The 21,105-nt window shown below is 48.5% G+C and overlaps 1 protein-coding gene across 7 annotated transcripts in view; it reads left to right on the top strand.

The window, feature by feature from the left end:
* The first annotated feature begins 1,542 nt into the window (after positions 1-1,542).
* The window catches only part of LOC129869681 (protein PRRC2C-like), a 45,052-nt gene continuing 25,489 nt past the window's right edge, over positions 1,543-21,105 (top strand). For 2 of the 7 annotated variants that reach the window (XM_055944328.1, XM_055944327.1), the window contains exons 1-14: positions 1,543-2,003; positions 7,791-7,960; positions 8,571-8,745; positions 8,900-9,150; positions 9,342-9,676; positions 13,771-13,850; positions 13,967-14,094; positions 14,209-14,296; positions 14,426-14,579; positions 14,746-15,430; positions 15,598-15,773; positions 15,952-16,234; positions 16,381-16,582; positions 16,970-20,029. In XM_055944328.1, the coding sequence (XP_055800303.1) occupies positions 7,846-7,960; positions 8,571-8,745; positions 8,900-9,150; positions 9,342-9,676; positions 13,771-13,850; positions 13,967-14,094; positions 14,209-14,296; positions 14,426-14,579; positions 14,746-15,430; positions 15,598-15,773; positions 15,952-16,234; positions 16,381-16,582; positions 16,970-20,029 (5,732 nt within the window). In that variant the 5' untranslated portion in view covers positions 1,543-2,003; positions 7,791-7,845. The remainder of the gene's footprint in view (positions 2,004-7,790; positions 7,961-8,570; positions 8,746-8,899; positions 9,151-9,341; positions 9,677-13,770; positions 13,851-13,966; positions 14,095-14,208; positions 14,297-14,425; positions 14,580-14,745; positions 15,431-15,597; positions 15,774-15,951; positions 16,235-16,380; positions 16,583-16,969; positions 20,030-21,105) is intronic. The other 5 variants (XM_055944331.1, XM_055944329.1, XM_055944332.1 and 2 more) reach the window with 5 other exon arrangements.

Genomic DNA, 21,105 nt, shown 5'->3' with positions numbered 1-21,105 from the left:
GGATAGCAAGGACCCAAAAGTGGTGGAAAAAGTACCCAATTGTCATACTTGAGTAAAAGTAAAGATACTGTAACGACCCTGGGTTTATAGCGGAAATCGACTCTGCCGCTCGAGCATGCTTTTGCGGCACAGTCGATAGCGCGCCGGACCTCGGGCTAGGAGGTCGAGGGTTCGAGACCTGCTCCCTGCCTGTTTCATTACAATACCTTCATAGAAAATTACTGAAGTAAAAGTGAGTCACCTGGTAAGATACTTCTTGAGTAAAAGTATTTGGTTTTAAATATACTTAAGTATCAAAAGTAAATGTAATTGCTAAAATATACTTAAGTATCAAAAGTATAAATCATTTCAAATTCCTTATTAAGTAAACCAGTCTGCACAATTTTCTTGTTTTTTTCATTTACGGATAGCCAGAGGCACACTCGGACATAATTTACGAATGAAGCATGTGTTTAATGAGGCAGTAGGGATGACCAGGGATGTTCTCTTGATAAGTGTGTGAATTGGATCATTTTCCTGTCCTGCTAAGCGTTCGAAATGTAACGAGTACTTTTGGGTATCAGGGAAATGTATGGAGTAAAAAGTACATGACTACTTTTACTTCACTATATTCCAAAAGAAAGTAAAGAATAACTAGTAAAGTCAAATACAGACCCACAAAAAATTACTTCCAGTCTGTAGTATTTTTACTGAAGTACTTTATACTTCCAGTCTGTAGTATTTTTACTGAAGTACTTTATACCACTGGGACCCAATGTAAACCACAAGCCTCATCCCCAGACTGCAAAAAATCATTGGTTGTATGTCTTAGAGAAACAACCACCCTAACTGTACATAGGGTGTTATTATCAGCTGTGGGGCTAATGATGCATAGCTGCGCTACAGTAGGGTTCCAAGCCAAGCATTCCAAACAATTTGATCCAGCTAGAAGTTGCCCTTAGACACTGATCTAAGATCAGTTTATTCTCACAACAACATCCTTAACCTTAATTTTTTTGTGAAGGGAAATGCAAAACTGAACTGACATCAGTGGTTAAAAGGCCTGAATCTATCTGCTCACCTGTGGCGTCATCAAAGATGATCTATTATATTGACAAGATAGCCGAGTGACCACTAACAAAAGAAATGCATGTCCTCAATGATTGAAGGCAGAAGAGATCAGGTAGGACAATTATAGCCAATGAGAGGGCAGATATGCGTGGGAACGCAGAAATTACGAGGTCAAATCATGACGTCGGTGATTTTCAGGTCAGAAAATCGGAGCTCTATTTATGTATTTATTTAACTAGGCAAGTCAGTTAAGAACAAATTCTTTTTTACAACGAGTTCCGAGCTGTTTTGAACTTGGCATAAGTCGTTTTTCTCAGAGTTGCCGGAATGCCACGTGTATCCACTTAGCAGTACATTTGTAACAGCCTCAACATTAGGAAACTTCTATTCGATCAAATAAGCATCGCAGTAATTCGATACTCAGACCACCATACAAAAGGGCTTAGCTCTCTTTAACAGATTTTGGACAGAGTAAATTATCTCGATTCGCGTCTTCCTCTGGCTTCATCTACTCCCAAAACTGTCGCTCTGCAGCCGCCGTCTTCTGTGCGTGATGACGTCAGACACCCGTGGACTGGCGGTCTGCCATCTTTGATTGTGAGACAGGCCGCGGCGCAAGCAGCACTCAACGAGAGCAGCACTGTCTCACACGAGATAACGGGTGGGCAAAAAAAAACGGAAACACAAGTCGTGATCCCCTTAACGTCCAAACAACGGTGGAAACACAGGGAAAGAAGAAAGGGCACCGTGTTGGCACATAATAGATTTGAGGCCCGTGCAAGTCGAGGAGAAATGGTTGGATGCTAGCTACTGTACCACGCTAGTTACCTAACTAGCTACCGTTAGCAAGCTAGCCAGTTTTTGTAATCCGCCGGCCACACACTCGGCTTGGATACTACAAAACAAGCCGAACCCAGACGACATACTAGAAGAAGAGAGACCGGCGGTGACAGGTTGGTCGCCATGTCAAGAATTTTCTAGCTAGTTCGTGGTGAAAAGCAGGTTAGGTGTGATGGTGTAACGCTAGCTACTTTGGCCACTTAGCTAGCACGCTAGCACTGTACGTCCACTGAGAAAAAGCCGAATGTGATGATGATGGTGACTTAAGAACCGAAACTGAACGTTTTGACTCTTCTCAACTACTTAACCCACCATGCTGCAGTATCGTGTAAATCTGAACGATTGCAGCCAAATAGTATTATACTAGTTTAGAATCATGTTTGATATCGTTCATTTGTGTTCGATTGTTTTGTGTTTTGGGCTAGAAAAGGCGCCGGACCGATGTGACCCATCATGTCTCAACCTAAAACTGATCCATCAAACCATCGGCCTGCCCGGTGCGGGGAACCAGTTAGGCTACAATTTGACCAGTTAGCTACACCGAGATTTTAATACCATCTCCAAGCCTTGAACTATTACTAAAATAAAAATGCACTGCTAGAGGTTTGAACACGTTACATCTACATTTCTTTGTGTTTTGGGCGTGACAGTGTCCGTATCCCCAGTTTAAAAATTAACAAAAGTATTAACCTATAAACATCCTCTCTAGACAACTCGGAATACATTTACCCAGACAGTTGGCAAACACAGTCCACAGGTCTTTAACATTTTCCGGTGACCGTGATCCTGTCTTCTGGACAAAACCATTAGTAAATTATATGAACCAAAATCCATGTTGATAACCTCTGCTACCATTGATTCCGATCACTGACAACCAGGTATTTATTGTGTTCTCTGGTGTGACTGGTATGCAAATGACCAGGCGTTTGACCTGAGTGTGGTGAGGAGATGAGTGAGCATGTGCAGCGTGTCAGAGGAGATTGGTTTAGGAAACAGTCCAAAGTGATTCAACCTACCTGTCTATCCGAATCCCCAGAGTGGGCCAGATGACGCCATTTCATAGGAAAGTGAATTTATCCACTTAAATTGATAGTGATTTTAAAAAGTCAGCACATGTCCATGGGAGGAGATAGAGGGATAGTCTCATACTGATCCTGGTACCAAGTTCCAACCGAAAGCCACACCGCCCTGCTGTGTGCCGGCAGTGTATAGTTAACCTGCAAGTCAAACTTTGATGCTAAGTCCTGAAAAGTCGTCTATAGTCCAGCTGATTCCATATTCAATGCCATCTGTTTTGTATATGCATTAGGGAAGATAACAGCTGGCTTTAGTCCCCAATGACTGGGAAAATATTTAGAAACCATCGAATTCCATCTCCCTACAGACTGGAAGATATTGATGTTCCTTCCTCCCAAGAGGCTGCAGCTCAATATAACTTAATATGGGCTGAATTTCAATAGTCTAAAGTGGCTTCCTCGCTGCGTCTCCTGTCCCTCATGTCCACTTATCTGAAAACAGGATGAATAGAAGCAAAATGGCGGATTAATTGCATTAGGATTTCAGATCATTCTAGGTGTGTTGTGGTCCTCTGTTGCATGGCTATCTGTTGACTACTGTTGTATCTCTGTGAGAGGTGACTCAGCTGCTATCCACCTCAGCTGGCACAGTGCACACAATCTTGGGTCTGTCTGTAGCTTCCTGCCATGGGGGCCATCTTGATAGTCTAATGCTGCGTTTAGACGAGACATGCAAAAACCGTCATACCAGTCGGCATAGCATGACAAGAAAGTAAGAAAATTGGTGACGGAAAAAGCGAGCCAGGACGACGTTATGCGTTGCTATTGTGATTTCAGTAAACAATCGGTGCAAATCAGCATCTGGTAGAAAACAACGCTACGACGAAAGTGGAAATATTTTAACTGGTGGCAAGTCCCTTCTACCATGGCGGCTGACTGCATTCACCGCCAGCCTCAACGGCATTTACCTTCGTGCTCTCATTGAAAACAATGACATCCGGTTTGCCGTCTACCTCATACCAACTAACCGCAGCATAAAGCACAGGTGTCTAACTCATTCCTCGGAGGGCCGAGTGTCTGCGGCTTTTCGCGCTTCCTTTGTACCTGATAGTTGAATTTGTATTTATTTCACCTTTATTTAACCAGGTAGGCAAGTTTGAGAACAAGTTCTCATTTACAACTGCGACCTGGCCAAGATAAGAGTTACACATGGAGAAAAAACAAACATAGTCAATAATACAGTAGAGAAATAAGTCTATATACAATGTGAGCAAATGAGGTGAGATAATGGAGGTAAAGGCAATAAATAGGCCATGTTGGTGAAGTAAATACAATATAGCAATTAAAACACTGGAATGATAGATTTGACAGTAGATGCGTGTGCATAGTAGAAATAATGGGGTGCAAAGGAGCTAAATAAATAAATACAGTAAGGTGAAGAGGTAGTTTTTTGGGCTATTTATAGATGGGCTATGTACAGGTGCAGTGTTCTGTGAGCTGCTGTGACAGCTGGTGCTTAAAGCTAGTGAGGGAGATAAGTGTTTCCAGTTTCAGAGATTTTTGTAGTTCGTTCCAGTCAATGGCAGCAGAACTGGAAGGAGAGGCGGCCAAATGAGGAATTGGCTTTGGGGGTGACAAGTGAGATATACCTGCTGGAACGCGTGCTACGGGTGGGTGCTGCTATGGTGACCAGCGGGCAGAGATGAGGCGGGACTTTACCTAGCAGGGTCTTGTAGATGACCTGGTGCCAGTGGGTTTGGCGACGAGTGTGAAGCGAGGGCCAGCCAACGAGACCGTACAGGTCGCAGTGGTGGGTAGTACATGGGGCTTTGGTGACAAAACGGATGGCACTGTGTGATGGACTGCATCCAATTTGTTGAGTAGGGTATTGGAGGCTATTTTGTAAATGACACCGTCGAGGATCGGTAAGATGGTCAGTTTTGCGATGGAGGGGCCAGTGGAATAACTCCCTCTGGCAGATAACGTTGGCATTCCAGTCGTGAAGGCCCGGTGGGGCTCCGCATCGGCCGTAAAACGGGTCCGGATAGGGGATTGTAGCCCAGGAGTGGCTGATGGAACTCTTCAGCTAGCTAGCTCCGGGATAATTGGTGTTTGCGCCAGAATCGACATTAGCCAATAGTCACTCGGATAGCAGCTAGTTAGCTGCAAGATCCAGGTGTAAATGTCCAGAGCTTGCGGTAGATATCCGGGGATATGGAGAGAAAATAGGTCAGGTATGCTCTGGTCTGAGTCGCGTTGTACAAAACTTGCGATAGCTTTCCCGAGCTAAAGGATAGCTGATGACCGCTAGCTGCGGTTAGCTGAATACTAACGTTAGCTAGTGAGCTGGCTAGCTTCTGTTGTGGATTTCGGATACGAGGCGAAGAATACTTTTGGATAAAAACAGATCCGCACCGCATTTGGTGAGTTTAGGTCTCTAATTAATAAATAACTCACCTGCTTGTCTAGGTTTTAATTGAAAGGAAAACCCAAAAGCCCGCAGACCCTAGGCCCTCAACGGAATGATTATGACACCCCTGGTCTAAAGGTTTCCTTTCCTTGTTTTCTTTACCCTCGTTTACAGAGATCTGAATCTCTGCGCCTCTTCTTTCATCTCTGCTCTCCCTGGAGGCAGAGGGCCATGGTTGGAGTTCAAAGGGCTATATGTGTTATGTCACTTTTGATTAAAAAAAAAAACATCAGTCAGAATATTATATGTTAGAGTAATTGGGTAGAGCTGGTTTGCAGAGAGAGAGGACTGGGCATGATTTGAACTGAAGCTGGGATGAGGGTCTGGGTTGAGCAGGTGGGCAAGGCTGGGCAATGACCTCTTTGGGGGCATGGCTGGGTTATGTGGGACTTGACAGAGCAGGTGAACAATGTATGGCTGGAGACCCGGCAGATAGAGGTGAGGGCTAAGCAAGGTAGGACTTGGGGGCTGGTCAGGTCTATGGGGGGGGGGGGGGTTGTTTATGACAATCAGAGGAGCAGAATGTCTGTTTAGGCTGCTTTGTCCCTGTGACTCACACTCTGTCCTTCATTGACTCTGTCCCTTTCTGGGGTCTCTCCCTTGTGGCTGTGGCACACGTAGGAGCTGGCCTGGCCTTCCCTGTGGAGGAAGTGGCTCTGCTTATCTTACTCGTGCCTCCCCTCTCCCAGGCGCTCTCCGTTCTCTGTATGTGTGCCAGTTTAGTGTGGCTAGGAGGGTGTCAGCGCAGTGTGCTTGTTTGTGACTTTGCTTTTGCTCATACAATCAGTTTGCCCACTGCCTAGAGCAGGGGTACTCAACTCTTACCCTACGAGGTCCGGAGCCTGCTGGTTTTCTGTTCTACTTGATACTTAATTGCACCCACCTGGTGTCCCAGGTCTAAATCAGTCCCTGGTTAGAGGGGAACAATGAAGAAACACAATGGAACTGCCGGAGTTGAGGAAATATCTATTACATTTCGGGTTGTTAAACTTTTACTGCAATTGTGAAAGCGTTCAAATTTTAAATGTAAGATATCTGCAACAACAATTAGTGGGTCCTGCTCTACCATTTGGGCATTCATTTATATCAGAGTGTCTTCCATCAGTATTATGTAGGAGTGATGCCACCCACCAGAGGTCATTGAGCATTTGGGAAACAGCACTGTTAGCCTCAGTGCTGTGCTGTTAGCTGCCCTGGCCCCCTCCATGCTCAAACATCGCTCCTCCATCAATAATGAATGGCTCCCGGCCGTTAGGCAGCACAGCCGCATGGCTCAACAAAGGCTGCTCTCTTAGGGCCTGTCGGCATGGCAACACGACATGCCCCATCGAGTGGAGAGAAGCCATTGTGATGGAGAGGTGTAGAGTCTCTCCTAGTCAGTCATTCCGTCACTCTGAAGAGCTCTGTGGAGTTACCTTCATTCTCTCCCCCTCCCCCCATTTCTCTCTCCCCCCTTCCCGCTAATTTTCCCCTTAGCTACCTGATGATGACACCTATCTATATAGTTAGCTAGCTAACTATAGCTACTGAAACAGATTGTCGTTTTGTTTTGGGGGAAGAACATTGTTTGCATCCATGAGCTAGATAGCTTTTTTTAATGACCAGCACTGTAGGTGCGCAAGACAACTTTACCAGCATCATAGCATACGTATCGATGAATCGTTGTGACATATGAAATACGAGTGATAGCGTAATAACTACGTAAAACATTTATGAACGCGTTAAATTGTGACGTGCAGTCATATTCAGGTCCTGATTGGTCAACAAACTTATTTGACACGTCAAATAATTTTAAATAGTATCTTTTTTGACATGGAAAGACCCAAACGGCGTTCCATAGAAATCCTGTTTGAGAATGAAACGACTGGACAAATGAACAGCACAGCAAGTAAGTGAAAGAAATCGGTTTTGATTGTTTTACTGGTAATGGGGACATGCGTAAATGCTAACAAAATAACTATTTTGTGTGTGTAACCTTTATTTAACTAAGCAAGTTAGTTAACAAATTCTTATTTACAATGACGGCCAAACCCGGACGACACTGTGCCAATTGTGCCCTATGGGACTACCAATCATGGCCGGATGTGATGCAGCCTGGATTCGAACCAGGGACTGTAGTGACACCTTTTGCACTGAGATGCAGTGCTTTAGACCGCTGCATCCATGTGTGTGTTTAACTACTAGAATGCTTAAGGCTGCTGAAATGTTAAGTATTGATTGACGGTGTCAGTTTTTTTTTTGCAAGGAAAATATCGGATATCGGTATCGGCGAACAATTTCATATCTGTGCATCACTAGTCTGAATACTTTCCGAATGCACTGTTTATTATATACATTTTCTGAAATTACAATGGAAATGTAATTAAAAAAATTCTGTCTAGTGCCTTTTAAATAAAGCTTGATTTATATTGCAGGAGGCTGGTTCTGGGGGTGAGACCAGAGGACCAGACTCAATGAGTTTCCAGCGAAATGTCAGAGAAGTCAGGGCAGAGCACCAAGGCAAAGGATGGCAAGACCAAGTATGCAACCCTTAGCCTCTTCAACACGTACAAGGGCAAGTCTCTGGAGACCCAGAAAACTGCAGGTACGCTCATGCTTCCCATCACACACACACATTTTTTTTTTGTTTGTCAAGGTCTCATTGTAAAATGTTTGCCTCTCCTTGTGGCTAGAGGCCAGTTTGGGTTTGTCCATAATGCGGGGATGTGAACTTGTTGCTTTCAGCGATATTTGCAGTTTTGATCTAAAAATAGACCATTCACGTGAATCGTGTAGATCTGAAGAAGAATTTAAAAAATCACGCGAAATCCAACACCTGGAGAAACAAAACCAAGATAATGGAATTTGGGCTACAAAAAAAATAAAATCTTCCCTATGTATTCCCGTCCGGGGAAACGGAGATTGTCATGGTAAACCTTAAACGCAGACCAAAGAACCCTACTCCTCCCCCCAGGACAAAATTTTCTGGCTATGGTGGTTTGGAAAGTTAACCGTTTTGAGATTAATCAAATGTGTATTGTATACATTACTTATTCTCAAAAAATAGGCCCCAAAAAATCTCAGATTTGTCACACGTTTCCGCACAATTCATTTTCTGCCTTTTTGGGTCCTCACCAGTTTGCACCCCTGATAATAAATGTGATTATGTAAACTGCTCCTTGCTAAATGTCGAAATGTTTCATGCCCTCGTCCAGTGGCTGCCAGACATGGGCTCCAGAGTTTGGGTAAGGTTGCTGTCAGTCGGCGCATGCCCCCCCCTGCCAACCTGCCCAGCCTGAAGGCAGAGAACAAGGGCAACGACCCCAACGTTAACATTGTCCCCAAGGACGGCAGCGGCTGGGCCTCCAGACCTGAGGGAGGAGACGAGAGGTGAGATACTAGGGCTGTCCCTTACTGAATCTCTACATACACTGTTACTAGGTCATAGTTCTTTTTGTCTTTAGGTTGTTTCTCAGCCCTAATAATAAACAACTACTCTCCGCGATCTCTCCCCTCCCCCTCCTCTTTGTGTTGTGTGTATCAGGCAGTCCGATACCCCCCCACCCCAGCCTAACCCAGGGCCCCCCCAACCCCCAGAGGTCTCGTCCTCTATAGGGTGCAGCAGATCCTGGGCCAACAGCAAGCTGCCACCACCACAGCTAGATGGAGGAGCCCCTCGTGTGAGCAGCCAGTTCCACCAGGAGTTCCCCAGTTTGCAGGCGGCCGGAGAGCCGGAGAAAGGGGAGGGGCAGGAAGAAGAGCTTTATGGACCTGGACCCAGCCTCCGACCTCAGAGTACGAACACACACACACACACACTCACTCACATAACCACACACACACACACACATTCTCCAGTCTGTCCTCAGAACATGAGCATTGCACTCTTCTACCCGCTACTGATGGACCAAACTACCCGACCCAAAGGTTGTTACTCTACCACAGAAATGACTGGCCTGTGTTGTCTTGTCTCTGCTCCCCTATAGATGTTGGTAGTTGGCGCGAGGGCGGTGGAAAGAATCTGACCACCTCAGCTAGCCCTTCTGAGATGGACAGCTGTGGGCCAGAGGATGGAGGGGCAGCGCTCAGCACCCCCTCACCCCCTGGGGAGGTGGAGGAGAGGGGCAGGGTGCCCCCTATTGAGAAGAAAGAGGAGAGGGAGAGGCTGCCCCTGTCTGCCAAGCCTGCACCCCTCTCCTCTCAGCCCAAGCTACAACCCCCCTCTGCTCTAGCCCAGCCTAAACTCAATGGGGGCCAGCAGGCCCATGCCGGTGTGCCTCCCCAGTTCCACCCCCAGTTCAGGGGCATGATGCCACCCTACGTAAGTGACGGACTGATTATTGATTTTGCTTGGTATTAATTTATAATGCCCACCCACTTGATTCAGTTCCTGATCGAACATGATTGTTTTCCTCCTTACGGCCCATTCACCAACAAACAAAACATTGTTAAATATTAAGGACATTTGTCTAAACTATAACATAATGTGCACAAAATTTGAAGATATGTTAATTATATGTGAGGGAAAATGATAGAAAACATTTTAATCTTTGTTTTTCACCTCGTCAGAAGCTGACGTTCGTTATCATTCTCATTAGCTTGGACTGGGCGGGTTTGCTAGTTAGCATATTAGACTATCTAATGGTCGTTATCAATGCAGGCTCTATCCCTTTTCTTTTGAAGATCAATACTTGAAATGGCAATGTTGTTAGACAAGGAATATCAATGACAAACAGTGCAAAAATGTTTTATATAGATAACATTCGGATAATTGCAATCTGTTACGAGCCCTTTCCCAACAAAGCAGAGTTAAAAAGTAACATGTTGCAAAAAGGAAATGTAACACAATAACGAGACTGTATACAAGGAGTACCGGTACCTAGTCAATGTGCAGGGGAACAAGGTAATTGAGGCAGAATCTACATGTATGTAAGGGTAAACATGACTAGGCAATCAGGATAGAAAATAGAGTAGCAGCAGCGTATGTAACGATTGTGAAGTGTGTCTCTGGGTGTGTGTGAGCGTTTGTGGTGTGTGTGTGTGGGGGGGGGGGTAGAGTCCAGTGAGTGTGCATAGAGCTGGTGCAAGAGAGTCGGTACATATTAAAAGGGGGTCGATGCAAATAGTCAGGGTAGCCATTTGATTAACTGTTCAGCAGTCTTATGGCTTTGGGGTAGAAGCTGTTCAGACACCTTGTTGCTCCGGTACCGCTTGCCGTGCGGTAGCAGAGAGAACAGTCTATGACACCGCCTGGTATAGATGTCCTGCAATTGTGCAGCAGTGGAACTTTTGAAGATCTGAAGGCCCATGCCAAATCTTTTCAGCCTCCTACGGGGGAAGAGGCGATGCTGTGCCCTCTTTACGACTGTGTTTGGACCATGATAGATTATTAATGATGGGACATTTAAACTGCCTGTTTATCGATAAAATTCCACGTCCATTCACAATGCAGAATAATGGTCCTATTACGTATGTATGACCTCCAGGGCCGGGTAATTAATTTATATCTACCGTGACCCTTTATAGACACAGAAGGCGGTACAGTAACATGTCTGTAATTGATACATTTTCAGACAATAAAAATAAAGTGACATCAGACAGTAGAATTTTGCTCTGGCATATAAAGTTCTTTATTGTTTCCCCGACCACAACAAACATTGCTGATTGATGTGCTGCTGTGTTTATGCAGTTTTTTAGATGTGCTTTCTATCGACTAAATGTCTTGGAAGTTGCAATATTTAATATTTAAAGTACTTTTTTAGGAAATGGGGATCTGCGCGCATGCAGTCTAGGATTGACAGTTCTGGTTGCTTAGTGATGGAAGTTAGTCCTGCTTCAGCAGCGGCAAGTAAAATGTAGTTCATATCTCCAGAGAAGGTTTCGTGTCAGCATTTAAAAAGCCGTAGTGTAGGGCCTTCCGAGTGGCGCAGCGGTCTAAGGCAATGCATCGCAATCGTCTCTATGGACCCGGGTTCGATTCTGTGTTGTCGTAGCTGGCCACGACCGGGAGCCCATGAGGCGGTGGTCCTTGTCCCATTGCGCTCTGGCGACTCCTTGTGGCGGGCCGGGCGCATGCACGCTGACATGGTCGCCAGTTGTACAGTGTTTCCAACAACACGTTGGTACGGCTGGCTTCCGGGTTAAGCGAGAAGGGTGTCAAGAAGCAGTGCTGCTTGGCTGCTTCGTCTGTCAGAGACGACCTTCGCCTCTCCCGAGTCCATACGATGGAACAAGACTGTAACTACCAATTGGATATCATAATATTGGGGAGAAAAATGGGTAAAGAGTACATACACAAATATCCAGTAAAAATAAACGTAGTATAACCTACCCTAACGGACAAACAAACATGCTGTAGCCAAGGCGTTTTCAAGGGGCCACATACTGTTATATCTGAGAAGAGTAATCGATACAGGCTATTCTGGTAGCCTACTGTAATTTCATATTATGAGACAAAAACGCCCTCAGCAACGAAGAGTAGCCTACGCCATGCGCACAAGACTGGCCCGAAGATACTGTACGACATCGTTTCCATGAATAGCCTAAGATAGGATATTCTACATGCAACAGACCGAAGTCTGAACACATACTCCCATCACTAGTGAAGAGACCGAGCAGAAAGGCCAGCGTCAGAGAGGGGCAGGCAGAACCGTACGCACATGTCTTGGTAGTCTGCATCTCGCAATGTCTTAATTGTCTTGCATGCCTTGCAAATTCACAAGTATTCTAAAGTTCGCCTCTTCCTCTGCTTTTATTTAAATTACGTAATTTTCCACAGGGCTTTAAAGCGATATTATCTAGTTAGGCTATAACACAGAAAATGATGTGTTGTGATAACTGCACTGGGGGCGTGCTTTGCCTTCTGTTTCCTGTAGTCCACGATCAACTCTTTTTTGTCTTGCTGATGTTGAGGGAGAGGTTGTTGTCCTGGCACCACACTGCCAGGTCTCTGACCTCCTCCCTATAAGCTGTCTCATCGGTGATCAAGCCTACCACCGTCTAGTCGTCAGCGAACTTAATGGTGGTCTTGGAGTCGTGGGTGAACAGGGAGTACAGAAGGTGATAAAGCACGCACCCCTGAGGTGCCCCCGTGTTGAGGGTCAGCGTGGTGGATGTGTTGCCTATCCTCACCGCCTGTCAGGAAGTTCAGGATCCAGATGGAGATGTTCAGCTTAGGGATGAGCTTGTTGAACGCTGAGCTGTAGTCAATGAACCGCATTCTCACATAAGTGTTCCTTTTGTCCAGGTGGGAAAGGACAGTGTGGAGTGCAATAGAGATTGCATCATCTGTGGATCTGTTGGGGCGTAATGAAAATTGGAGTGGATCCAGGGTGTCTGTGATGATGGCGTTGATGTGAGCTATGACCAGCCTTCCATAGCATTTCATGGCTACCGATGTGAGTGCTACGGGTTGACAGTCATTTAGACAGGTTACCTTGGCATCCTTAGGCACAGGGACTATGGTGGTCTGCTTGAAACATGTAGGTATTAGGGACTCGGTCAGGGCGAGGTTAAAAATGTCAGTGAAGACACTTGCCAGCTGGTCAGCGCATGCTCTGAATACGCATCCTGGTAATCCGTCTGGCCCTGCAGCCTTGTGAAGGTTGACTTGTTTAAAGGTCTTAGTCACGTCGGCTAAGGAGAGCTTGGTCACCCAGACAGCTGGTGCTCTCATTGCTTCAGTGTTGCTAGCCTCGAAGCGAACATAGAAGGCGTTTAGCTCGTCTGGTAGGCTCGCGTCACTGGGCAGCTCGCGGCTGGTTTTCCCTTTGTAATCCGTGATAGTTTGCAATCCCTGCCACATTCAACGAGTATCAGAGCCGGTGTAGTAGGATTCGATCATGGTCCTGTTTGATGGTTCATTGGAGTCGGGATTTCTTATAAACGTCTGATTAGTGTCCTGCTCCTTGAAAGAGGCAGCTTTAACTCAGTGTGGATGTTGCCTGTAATCCATGGCTTCTGGTTGGGTTATGTACGTACGGTCACTGTGGGGACGACGTTGTCGATGCGCTTATTAATGAAGCCTGCGACTGAGGTGGTAAACTCCTCCAATGCCATCGGATGAATCCCGGAACATATTCAAGTCCGGTAGCTTAGATAACAAAAGTTTAAATGTTTTCTATAATTTTACTCAACATAGTATTAACATATCTTTCTAATTCTGTAATAGTTTTGACATTGAATTTGTATTTAATGATGTTTTGCTTGTGACTGGGCCGGAAGTAGGAAAACAATCGCAACAAATTGGATGCGCTCTTGTTGCCAGGCGTCATAAGGTGAATAAAAAGCTGTAGAATGTCTTACCTGATGTGGGATGTTTTCTTGACAATCGTTGCTAGTTTGCTAAACATTTCTTTAACCTTGCAGAGTAGGATTCTCCTAGTAATGGCTGTGTGTTTCTGTGTCCTGTTCTAGATGTTCAATGCGTATCCCAGGATGCCCTTTGCTCCAGTGCCAGGGAACATCAGATACCCTGTTCCACAGGATGGAGCCAGGTGAGTACACACACATCTACATCCCAACACTATTCATCATTATTATAACAACACAACTTCCTAGACCTCGCATCACCCATTCCTCAGTGTACTGACCCTGTGTGTTGGGTCCCCAGGAGAGTCCGTCCCCAGCACGGCCCCCCCCAGGCCTGGATCAAGGACCCAGATAGACCCTCCATCATCAGCGCCACAGAGCTCAAAGAGCTTGACAACCTGGACACAGAGGCTGACGAGGGCTGGGCTGGTAAGACTAATCTGTATTTATACATAATGATTCTTTACCTTCATTACGTTTTAGTAGCTTTTCACGTAAACTCGATGTAACGGTAACCCTCATTTTTCCTTATCTGTTCTCCAGGAGCTCAGATGGAGGTCGACTACACAGAGAAACTCAACTTCAGTGACGACGAGGAGAACCATGCCGCCAAAGAGAAAGGGGAAACCTGGTGAGTCTCACTGAAGAAGGTGCTTCCTTTTCTGCCTCACTACCAGGGTGTGATAGACTGTTTGAACCTTGGTTCTCTGTACACCTCAAGACTCCTAACCATTGCACTCTCTCTGTCTCACTCACTCAGGGAGTGGATGGGTAAATTGGAGCGGATGAGGACGCAGCGCACGTCAGACGGCCAGGGGGGCAGCAAAGGCTCATGGGTAGATAGAAGGGACCCCAGGGTGCTTTCCCCTGGCAGTATGGGGGTGTACAAGACTGGCCCACCACAGGACCATCAGGTAAGGCTGAGGGTGGCTGGTTGGCTCGGTTTGCGGTGTGTTTGACTGGATGGAGGGGTCCAGGACTAATGCGCCATCAAGAGCTTTACTATACAAGTTAATTTAGGTTTTGGAGGTTTTAAGGTAAAGTAGTTGTGTTAGATCATCTTTTTCACTCTATCTCTAGGGTCAGCTAGGTGGGCGCTCGGTGGGCAGCGGAGCCCCTCGCGTGGCCAAACCCCCCACCATTGCTCCCCCTGCTGGTGAGGAGGAGTGCGAGGCCTGGCGCCAGAAACACAAGAAGCAGGACCTGTCGGAAGCGGTAGAAAGAGCCAGGCGGAGGAGAGAAGAGGAGGAGAGGAGGATGGAAGAGCAGAGACTCGCCGCTTGCGCAGAGAAACTCAAACGCCTCAACGAGAAACTCCGCCCGGCAACAGATGCCAAGCCCGGCCCTGCCGCCGAGACAACCAATGAAGAGACTGGAGCTGTGTGTGAAGACACACCTCTTTTGTCTGTTCTTCCCCCTGTCTCCAACCCTGCACCATCACAGCCTGCCCCTTCCTCTCAGCCCCCGAACATATCAGCCCCTCTCCAAGACCGAGAGAGTGTGGAGAGAGAAAGGATTGAGAGGGAGAGAGAGCGGGTGGAGAGAGTAGAGCCTAGTGTGAAGGAAGAGAGTCAGTTTGTGCCTCGCCAGCCCAGCCCTCCAGTCCAGAGACCATTGTCCATACCCCCAGAGCCTCGGCTCGGAGAGGGTCCCCTGCGCTTGGTGGGCCCCCTGAGTGAGGTGAGCCCTCTGGTAGAGGAATGCCAGACTGAGAGACTGACGCCCATGCCTATCAGAGACTACTTCAGCACCGATGAGAGCAGAGGTGAGCCCCCTGGCAGAGCCCTGTGTTTCCACCAACATAAATTAACCAGCTGCTTTACCTCCCACACTTTCACAACAAGCAGAGACCCTATTTGTTTATTCCAATAACAAGGTTTTGTTTAATTTCAGTGTGACTGTCTTTCTCTCGCTCTCTATTTCTCTCTCTAGTGGAGGAACCTGTGCCACTCACTCTGCCCCTTATGGACCCCCTCAGTGGAGAGGATGCCCCTGTGGCCCCCCTGGACCTTGAGGGAGAGGTGGGGGCTGCCATGCGCCCCTCTCTCACCTCTGGATACTCTAAACAGTTCCAGAAGTCTCTGCCCCCGCGCTTCCTCAGGCAGCAGGTATTGGACTTGTGTTGCTTACTTTTTTCCAAGGGGAATTTCAGATGTGAAATTGGATATAGAAAACAGTTACCAAATTTCATTACATTCCATCTCTGAAGTCCTGATCTTTTTAATGTTGTCCATGTTATTTTGAAGAGAATCCCTGTATCTAACTCTTACTTTTTTCTCCTTGCAGGAGCAGATGAAGCAGCAGTGGCAGCAGCAGCAACAGCAGCAGGGGGGTGGTGGTGGGGCTGTGTCCCCATCAGGAGGAGGTGCGGGTGGAGGATGTGTAGCTGCCTCCCAGCAGCAGCACCGCTCCCTGTACCAGCCCGTCGGCCCCCCTCACCACCAGCATCAGCAGCACCTAGCTAACATGGGCTTTGACCCCCGCTGGCTCATGATGCAGTCATATATGGACCCCCGCATTATGTCTGGAAGACCACCGCTCGACATGCCAAACATGCACCCTGGACCTGGTACGGCAATACTGACATAGTGTGTCTGTTTTGACTGTTTAGGTTTGCTTGTCTTCAGTGTATGTGTTTGGCACAAAGAAATGAATTGTTAATGAGAGAGATATAAATAAATAACCATTTTGACTGTCCCTTCTCCTCGTCTACAGGGCGGATTCCTCCTAAGCAGATAGTTCGTAGAGAGCCAGGAGACAGCTCCAGTTCTGACTCCTTCGACCACCTGACCAGGCCCATACGGGACCATAGTCTCCCTTCTGAAACGCGCATAGTATGGGGGTCTGACCCATACCCCCAAACTGAACCCCTGCCCTCTGTCACACCCCCTAAAGGACGGGAGGACGAGGACAACAGGTGAGTAGACAACAACACTCAGGCTGCATCTTATTACACTAACCTGGCGGCAGGTAGCCTAGTGGTTAGAGCGTTGTGCCAGTAACCGAAGATTGCTAGATCGAATCCCTGAGCTGACAAGGTAAAAATCTGTCATTCTGCCCCTGAACAAGGCAGTTAACCCACAGTTCCTAGGCTGTCATTGTAAATGTGAATTTGTTCTTAATTGACTTGCGTAGTTAAATAAAGGTTAAACAAAACATGTTATTTTTAATTTCTTGTCTCCACGGTAGATAGGAATAAGAGGAAGCCACTTTAGATCAAAAGCCCTTCTGTCATCTAGTGTGCTCCAGTTGTCCACCAAGTTCGTAGAGTTTTTTTTATTAAAACATCTCTCCTTTTTCCCAGATTGGACTCTGGGTTGGAGATGGAAAGGGGTCTCCCAGCCATGTACCCCAGCCAGGATCACAATCCCCTGAAACCCTGTGGCAAATCAGACCTTTTCAGAGACCCCACAAAGCCACTGTCAGGATTTGGCCCAGGCCCAGAGGAGGCTCCAGAACCCCTGCAGACAGAAATAGGGCCTGGTGGGTCTCCCTTTGAGCCAGTGGAGCCTAGCCTGCCCACTGGAGAGGTGGAGGCTCTGGGACAGGCCATGCTACAGAGTACTATCTCCCAGGGCTCCAGCCACTCCCTCAAACTGGATGAGCCCAGGTTCGACAGCCTCCACCTGGGCACAAAGACACTTGAGCTCCAGGATCCAGAAGAGAGGCCAGGCGCAGAAGATATAAAGGCCAGTAAAGAGCCTTTCTCCCAGGCTGCTGTGGCCGGGGACACCCCTCCAGCTGACGGCCTCCACAAGCTAGAGAAGCCGGCCCCCAGCAAGCAGAAGGCTGAGCTGCGCTGGGGAGGGAGGTCTGGGGCCGGCCGTAGGGACGGACCAGGGGGAGAGAGGCCGGTACGCAGGTCTGGACCCATTAAGAAACCTGTACTCAGAGACATGAAGGAAGAACGAGAGCAGCGGGAGGAGAGAGAGCGACACCGTGAGAGAGGAGAAAAGGGGGAGAGACCCAAGAAGGAGGAGCGAGGAGAAGTGAAAGCTGCCTCCGCTGCTGCTGCAGTGTCTGAGGGCGGGGAGAAGGAGTGGGACAGACCCCACGGGGAGAAGGAGAGGGACAGACCCCACGGGGAGAAGGAGAGGGACAGACCCCACGGGGAGAAGGAGAGGGACAGACCCCACGGCGAGAAGGAGAGGGACAGACCCCACGGCGAGAAGGAGAGGGACAGACCCCACGGCGAGAAGGAGAGGGACAGACCCCACGGCGAGAAGGAGAGGGACAGACCCCACGGCGAGAAGGAGAGGGACAGACCCCACGGCGAGAAGGAGAGGGACAGACCCCACGGCGAGAAGGAGAGAGACAGACCCCACGGCGAGAAGGAGAGAGACAGACCCCACGGCGAGAAGGAGAGAGACAGACCCCACGGCGAGAAGGAGAGAGACAGACCCCACGGCGAGAAGGAGAGAGACAGACCCCACGGCGAGAAGGAGAGAGACAGACCCCACGGGGAGAGGGACAGACCCCACGGGGAGAGGGACAGACCCCACGGGGAGAGGGACAGACCCCACGGGGAGAGGGACAGACCCCACGGGGAGAGGGACAGACCCCACGGGGAGAGGGACAGACCCCACGGGGAGAGGGACAGACCCCACGGGGAGAGGGACAGACCCCACGGGGAGAGGGACAGACCCCACGGGGAGAGGGAGAGGGATGGGAAGAGTGAGGCCCCTGAGACAGAGGGGTCTGGGAAGGGCCCCCAGAAATCCAGATATACACATGCCCCGATACCAGCCTCCCAGGACGACAAGACAGACCAACTACCGACCCATGACAAAAACCCTGAACCTAAATTACCCTCTAGGAAGGAGCCCAACCTGCCCCCACGGACCTACCGCCGTGAGGACAGGGAAAGAGACCGGGAGAGAGAGATGGAAAGGGACAGAGAGCGAGACTGGCCGGCTGATGGTTTTAGAGGCCGAGGCAGAGGGGAGTACTACTCTCGAGGACGGAGTTTCCGGGGGACTTACATTGGTCGAAGTAGAGGTGGCCGGGGTCGTAGTCGATGGGAGTACCCTTATCAGGAGCCGCGCTCGCGCTCAGACTTTCCTGCCGTCAGTGGCGCTGCTGCCTTCCGCTGCCGTGAAGAGAGCGAGACGCGCAGCGAGAGCTCAGACTTCGAAGTGATGCCCAAACGCAGACGGCGTCGTGGTTCCGATACAGACTCAGAGAGCGAAGGAGGACGGGAGTCCGCTAGCGACACTGGGGCTTCAGACCGTGAGCCCAGTGCCAAACCACCCCGATCGCTCCGCAGTGAAATACCAGGAGAGCCCCGCTCTGGACCACACAAACCTGGCTTCGGACCCCATCACCTGGGGGAGAAAGGAGGGCCCAGAGGAGGAGACGAGGGAAGGCCCAAGCCAGGCTTCCTGCCCAAAGGAGATCCTTCACGGCGGGGGAGAGGGGGACTGTACAGCAGGCGAGGGGGAGCCAGGGAGAGAGGAGGTCCTAGGTCAGCTCCTCTCAGACGACCAGGAACTAGAGAGTCGTCCTCCCAGTGGCCCTCTAAACCCATGGAGACCTTCCGCCCCGAGGACACAGAACCCTCGTCATCACGCTATGACAACTGGGACCACCACTCTGACCGACGGCCCGTTCGAGGAGACAGAGACCGACAGTTCGAGGGGAAGAAGTTTGGGGAGGGGGGACCCCAGAGTAGCAGAGACAGAGAGAGGCCCCGTCGCCCTCGGCCAGCCCGACCCCCCAGACAGGACAAACCCCCCCGCTTCCGAAGGCTGAAGGAGAGAGAGGCTGCAGTCTTAGCTGGAGGAGACACAGGACCAGGACCCACCTCCACTGCCCCCGTCCCAGCCTTAGTGCCTGGCCCTGTCTCCCTGTCCCCTACTCTCTCCAGAGTTCCAGGGGCCCCCTTCACCCTGCCTGTAGATAAGGAACCCAAAGCCGCTGACCTAACCTCTGACCCAGCACTGCCTGACACCACCCCTCCCACCACCTCTGCCGTGGGCACCAAGTCACCTGACCTGTCCACGCAGAACTCTTCTGACCAGGCCAACGAGGAGTGGGAGACTGCGTCGGAGAGTAGCGACTTTAACGAGCGTAGAGAACGGGAGGAGAGGAGGGGAGCGCGGGAGGCTGCTAGTGGCACTGCCCAGCCCTCGACACCAGCCCCCCTACCCCCTCAGGGCTCAGCACCCCCCAGTAGGACCCCCACCGAGGGAGGGGTGACACCCAAACGCGAGGCAGCCGGGCCCGCCGGGGGCAGGAGGAGTTTCTCCAGTCAGCGTCCGGTGGAGAGGCAGAACCGCTGGGGGAACAGCGGACCCAAACCAGGCCGCGGCTACGCAGGGGGGAAGGGAGAGAGGCGAGGAGGTGGCAAGGCTGGACGTAGAGGGTGAGTCATCCACCAATTTCACACCATGATTTGGTTTGGCCTTTAGTCTTGTTCACTGACTGTTTGCATGTTATATCTTCACTGTTAACATAATGAACAATATCTTATTAAACAACCAAACTCCAATACCATGCGCTTCTGTTTTCGTTTCTGTGTGTGTGAATAAAAGCTGTAGAAGCACTCTCTTCCTGAAGGACAAATGTTTCATCTCCTTTCGTATCCTGTTCTAGTTGCTGGGTACACATCACTTTTAACACCGATACCGATTATTGGAGGACCAAAAAAGCCGCTACCGATTAATTGGCCGATTTTAAACGATTATTTATTTTTAAATAATAATAATAGATTTTTTTTAATTAAATTTAAAAAATAAATGTATTTGTAATATAATGACAATTACAACAATACTGAATTAACACTTTTCTTTTACCTTAATATAATACATCAATACAATCAATTTAGCCTCAAATAAATAATGAAACATGTTCAATTTTGTTTAAATAATGCAAAAACAAAGTGTTGGAGGAGAAATTAAAAGTGCAATATGTGCCATGTAAAAAAAGCTAACGTTTAAGTTCCTTGCTCAGAACATGAGAACATATGAAAGCTGGTGGTTCCTTTTAACATGAGTCTTCAATATTCCCAGGTAAGAAGTTTTAGGTTGTAGTTATTATAGGAATTATAGGACTATTTCTCTCTATACCATTTGTATTTCATATACCTTTGACTATTGGATGTTTTTATAGGCACTTTAGTATTGCCAGTGTAACAGTATAGCTTCCATCCCTCTCCTCGCCCCTACCTGGGCTCCAACCAGGAACACATCAACAACAGCCATCCTCGAAGCATCGTTCCCATTGCTCCACAAAAGCCGCAGCCCTTGCTGAGCAAGGGGAACAACTACTCCAAGTCTCAGAGCGAGTGACTTCACCGATTTAAACGCTATTAGCGCGCACCCCGCTAACTAGCTAGCCATTTCACATCAGTTGCACCAGCCTAATCTTGGGAGTTGATAGGCTTGAAGTCATAAACAGGGCAATGATTAAAGCATTGCGAAGAGCTGCTGGCAAACACAC

The sequence above is a fragment of the Salvelinus fontinalis genome, chromosome 14 (genome assembly GCF_029448725.1).
Source record: "Salvelinus fontinalis isolate EN_2023a chromosome 14, ASM2944872v1, whole genome shotgun sequence".
NCBI lineage: Eukaryota > Metazoa > Chordata > Actinopteri > Salmoniformes > Salmonidae > Salvelinus > Salvelinus fontinalis.
The sequence above is the reverse complement of the archived record's forward strand: the minus strand, read 5'-3'. Positions and strand labels throughout refer to the sequence as shown.